Source organism: Sabethes cyaneus, chromosome 3, assembly GCF_943734655.1.
Source record: "Sabethes cyaneus chromosome 3, idSabCyanKW18_F2, whole genome shotgun sequence".
NCBI classification, from domain to species: domain Eukaryota; kingdom Metazoa; phylum Arthropoda; class Insecta; order Diptera; family Culicidae; genus Sabethes; species Sabethes cyaneus.
In genome coordinates this window covers 583,969-589,045 of record NC_071355.1, presented here as the reverse complement: position 1 = coordinate 589,045, position 5,077 = coordinate 583,969, and the positions used below count along the sequence as shown (strand labels likewise).

Genomic DNA, 5,077 nt, shown 5'->3' with positions numbered 1-5,077 from the left:
TTTGGTTAGAATCATCTGATCGGGAAGCTAGACGTCACATGCTCGAATCTCGACTGAAAGAGTCAAAGGATTTGTAGCACAATTGTCCCGTATTCTTACAGACTGCGAAGTTTGTCGTATAAAAACAGAAGGTCAAAATTCCAAATCGGAACGTAGCACCTGGGCTATACTGTGTTCTGTAGTAAGCAAAAAACACGCAAGTTTATTTTGCTTCTTTGTCTTGAATCAGCAGCAGCCACAAGCTTGATGCTTGTGAAGATGCAGCGGATTCCCTGGTCTTTATTAGCAACAAGTATTGGACTAACATTCCTTCCCATCCCACCAGGAACCGCATTCGGACGTGACCGGCGTCGGCATTGATCAGCATCAGCATTGATAAGGTTGCACAATAAGTAACTGTGCGCTGTCCTAAGCATGCTTTTTCCAGCCGTCATTTTGCAATTTTCATCGGTTCCGGTCAATAATGGACCACACGCGGGCGGAATCCTATGTTAATCAGCAGCAGCCACAAGCTTGGTGTGTGTAATGGTCGTCCGTCCCTGGAAAGCTTTCGTTAATTTTCACTATTTAGCGATTGGCAAACAATCTTTTCAAGTAAGCCATACAATTGCTGCATCGTTTTCGTTTATGATCAAAATCCGTTTTAAATTGGAAGAGTTATTAGCGTTCAAAATCTTTCATTCTTTTGTGACGGTGGCTTGACTCCAAATTTTGGTTGACCTCCTGCCGTAAGACGTAGGTCTACGTCAAAAAATTTCGATGATCCTACCATGTTATCATGTTGCAATTAATTCTAGAATCCAAATAGCAACTTCATTAGCTTGCATTTTGCCAGTTTATAACTTTGATATAGTGATCGGAATTAGAAGCAGAAAAAAATTATGTTCATAATTCCGATCAATCACTTTAATGGAACAAATCCAGCATTTTTTCAGCCAAATTTGATATAGAACGGTTATATATGCTTGTATCTACACGTTATCATAGAATACCGATGAAGATAATATGTTTCCACACTGCTATGATCATTTAATACGTTTTGATAGCGCTTTTTGCTACTGCCTGTCGAATTTAATTTATCTTGAATTTTGGCTCAATTTTCTAAAAATTGACCATTTAGGTTGAGTGATCGGAATTAGGAGCTGATCGCAATTACGTGCGGTCACGGTACATACCTGTGGAGAAACAGTAATTTTGATGTTTATTGAACGAATATTAGCAATTAGGTATTCGAGTTAAACGTAAAACTAGGAATGAAAAATGGGACAGTGAACGAAGAAAAACGGAGTAATGAAATAGAAAACAGATGAGACAATGGGATAGAAAAAATAAAAAATAGAAAAATGGGATATGAAAAAGGAACAAAAAAGAGGTGATACGTGTCAGAGAATCGACTAATGGGAAAAATGGGGCAAGTGATTTTAGGAAATCAGTGCTTCATCTTAAAGCTTAAGTCGAGTACTATAAACTTGTATGGGTTCCGCTTGTCCCCAACCACCCAAATCAGAGTACGGCAAGCATACGTTTTATGTGTTTCGCGTTCGCTAAAGGCTCGATGAACGTCCATTTTTTTGTGTTAGTAGATAGACACATGATTTCTTCGGCAAAGTTATAGAAAATGTAAAGATAAACAATTTTGCTAAAAAAATGACATTTCTATCTCTATCGAGTGCAGAGCTATAGAGCATTTTTTTTAAACTAGGTACCTACACAACAAATGAATGCACTCGCTTTCAAATTTTTCTGATTTTTAGTCGGTAGGTAATCAAAAGTAGGTGAGCTGGTCTTACCTAAATTTGGTTGTCCTGTATGGAAACGTGATTGTAGGTAAATTAAATAGGTATAGGTAAATTGATTAGTTCCTTATATAGTTTCTCAAACTTCTGGTGTACCAACTATAACCGTTCAGTAACCGAACAAGACAACAAGTCTCAAGAGTCAACAAGAGTCTTTTACTCGATTATTATTACGGACATTGAACCAGAATCGCTTGAAGGATGTTCAACGTATTCTTCGGAAGGAAGGCTTCAAGAAAGCAGGAACCAGAGACTTTGAGAAAGCAGGAATCAGAGACTTCGAGAAAGCAGGAACCAGAGACTTCGAGGAACGAGCAGCAAGTCAAATTAATCATTCAAAGTAATCAAATTAAGCTGGAGCGGAGCCAGAAACTCAACGAAACCTGGACAGAGTTGGTAGATGATATAACTCAAATCTACAAGCAGGAACAAAATCTTTTGCCATCCAGTTACATTGCACTCTATACAAAAGTTTACAACTACTGCGTCACCGCTAAAGAAACGTCGGCAAAGCCAGTGATGTATGGCGACAGGATGGCGCAATGGCCAGAGCATCTGCTGCATAACCGATTGAAGGAGTTCCTTGAGCAGTATCTGCTCTCCTCGCTGGAGAGTGGAATCGGTCTTGTGGACGTGGAAGTACTCCGGTTTTACACGAAACGCTGGGAAGAATATCAGTTCTCTAGTGAAGTCCTAGACGGCGCTTGTGGCTATCTGAATCGACACTGGGTAATGCGAGAAAGGCAAGAAGGTCACAAGGACGTGTATGAAGTCTACGAAATGGCGTTAGTAACGTGGCGTGAAAACCTTCTCAAAAACCTAAACAAACCAATTACGAGTGCAGTGCTTAAGCTGATCGAGCGTGAACGTAACGGTGAAACGATTAATTCAAGGTTGATATCTGGCGTTGTGAATTGCTACGTAAAACTTGGTTTAAACAAAGACGGTGCGGATCCGGAAGGGCAAAATCTGTCGGTGTATAAAGAAGGCTTCGAAAATGTGTTTCTTGAGGATACTGAAATGTTTTACGCCCGAGAAAGCGCCGAATTCCTGCGGCAGAATCCGGTAACCGAGTACCTGAAGCGTGTGGAACAACGTCTAAGCGAAGAAGAAAAACGTGTGCGGGTGTATTTGCATGAAAGCACTCAGAAAAGTCTGAAGGAAGCGTGTGAGCGTGCTTTGATTCAGAATCACCTAGAGCAGTTCAATGCCGAATTTCAAAATCTGCTCGATTCCAACGACAGGAACTCCGAACTACAGCGAATGTATTCACTGATGGTACGTGTCCCCGGAGGCTTGGTTGAACTGAAAACTATTCTTGAAGCACACATTCACAACCAAGGATTGGCGGCCATCGCCAAGTGCGCCGAAACTGCCTTGACTGACCCGAGAATTTTCGTCCAGTCGATTTTGGACGTTCACAAAAAATATAACGATCTAGTCCTTACTGCATTCGATAACGATAGTGGTTTTGTGACCGCTTTAGATAAATCCTGCGGAAATTTTATAAATAGAAATGCAGTTACGGCTGCAAGCCAAAGCAGTGGTAAAAGTCCCGAGCTGCTTGCAAAGTATTGTGATCTGTTGTTGAAAAAATCCAGCAAGAATCCCGAGGAAGGTGAGCTTGAGGATGCTCTTAACCAAATGATGATAGTTTTCAAGTACATCGAAGATAAGGATGTATTTCAAAATTTCTACAGCAGAATGCTCGCCAAGCGTCTCGTCCAATACGTGTCTGCTAGTGATGATGCCGAAGCGTCAATGATTTCCAAACTTAAACAGGCGTGTGGCTTCGAGTACACGAATAAATTACAGCGAATGTTCCAAGACATAGGAATTTCAAAGCGTCTTAACGGAAAGTATAAGCAGCATGTGAAAAAAATGCCCCAATCTGCGGGGAATGACATTGATTTCAGTATTCTCGTTCTATCGTCTGGCTCTTGGCCATTCAAGCAAGGTGCTGCGTGTTCCGTACCGTTTGAGTTGGAACAGTCTGTCCATCGATTCAATGAATTCTACGCAAACCAACATTCCGGACGGAAGCTAACCTGGCTCTACAATCTGAGTCGCGGGGAACTTGTTACAAACTGCTTCCGATTGCAATACACTCTTCAGGCCAGCACGTTCCAAATGGCTGTTTTATTGCAGTTCAATGAGCAAACAACATGGACGGTTCAACAGTTGGGCGAAAACACAACCATCAAACACGATACTTTAGTTCAAGTACTTCAGCTACTGTTAAAAGCAAAGTTGCTCACCTGTTCGGACGGCGAAACCGATCTTCAGCCTGGCTCGTGCGTTGAACTGAATACCGAGTTTAAAAATAAGAAACTTCGAATCAACATAAACTTCCCGCTCAAAGTAGAGCAAAAGGTAGATCAGGAAACGACACAGCGGCACATCGAGGAGGATCGTATGATGCTGACACAGGCAGCAATCGTAAGGATTATGAAGATGCGCAAAACACTGCAGCACTCGCAGCTGATCGGTGAAGTGCTGAACCAGGTTTCGACCAGATTTATACCGAAGGTTACAATGGTAAAGAAATGCATTGACATTCTTATGCAGAAGGAGTACATCGAGCGCCTGAAAGATCAGAAAGATGTGTACAGCTATGTAGCTTGAGCAACGTTTAGTGTTTAGTTTAGAAATAAGATTTAAAATTGACTTAGAAAATACTAGAAAAACAGTTTAATTGCCAAATAAACATATTTCGATTCATACTTTTCCAGTTTTTATTTTTTATTCAGCAGTGCCGAATCCAGAAGTGTCCTCTAGAAGTCCGAAAAGTTTGCAAAAGAAGCGAAGTAAATTAATTGCCTTTTGTGATCGTAAAATATTAAAGCTATTAAAGCAACTACTTAAGGCACCGTCTTATTGCAGTCAGGACTCCCATAAAATAAAACGTGAAAACCGGGTTTCGGAATAGCGACAACAGAATGCTGCACCACAAAGTGCCCCAGTGTCAGCGCTTTAAAGTCATCCAGATTATTGCTGAGCTGAGCGGTGTCAGTGGACGTTAATTTAGGATTGCTTCGATTTGGGCCACAACTGTACGGAATTCGCCATGACTGCATAAGCCTATGGTCGTTTTGAGCAGTATTTTGCAGGATTTCATCGCGCTTTCCCACAGACCCCCGAAGTTCGGCGAACCTGCTATAACGAACAAATACGTAATTTTTGAGACATAGTGTCATTTGGAGAAGTTTATTCATAAAATATAACGCATCCTTTTGCACTATTAAGGTAAACGTGAGCTCGCCTATTAAGGTGATTCTATG

The 5,077-nt window shown here is 41.2% G+C and overlaps 1 protein-coding gene across 1 annotated transcript; it reads left to right on the top strand.

Annotated features, from left to right (window-relative positions):
• The first annotated feature begins 1,997 nt into the window (after positions 1–1,997).
• On the top strand, positions 1,998–4,421 carry LOC128743898 (cullin-1-like). The gene has a single exon (XM_053840588.1). The coding sequence runs from the start codon at positions 1,998–2,000 to the stop codon at positions 4,419–4,421; it is 2,424 nt and encodes an 807-aa protein (XP_053696563.1).
• The last annotated feature ends 656 nt before the right edge of the window (positions 4,422–5,077 follow it).

Excerpts from the sequence above, each read along its gene's own strand:
- LOC128743898 (XM_053840588.1), top strand. The coding sequence starts at position 1,998 with ATGTTCAACGTATTCTTCGGAAGGAAGGCTTCAAGAAAGCAGGAACCA.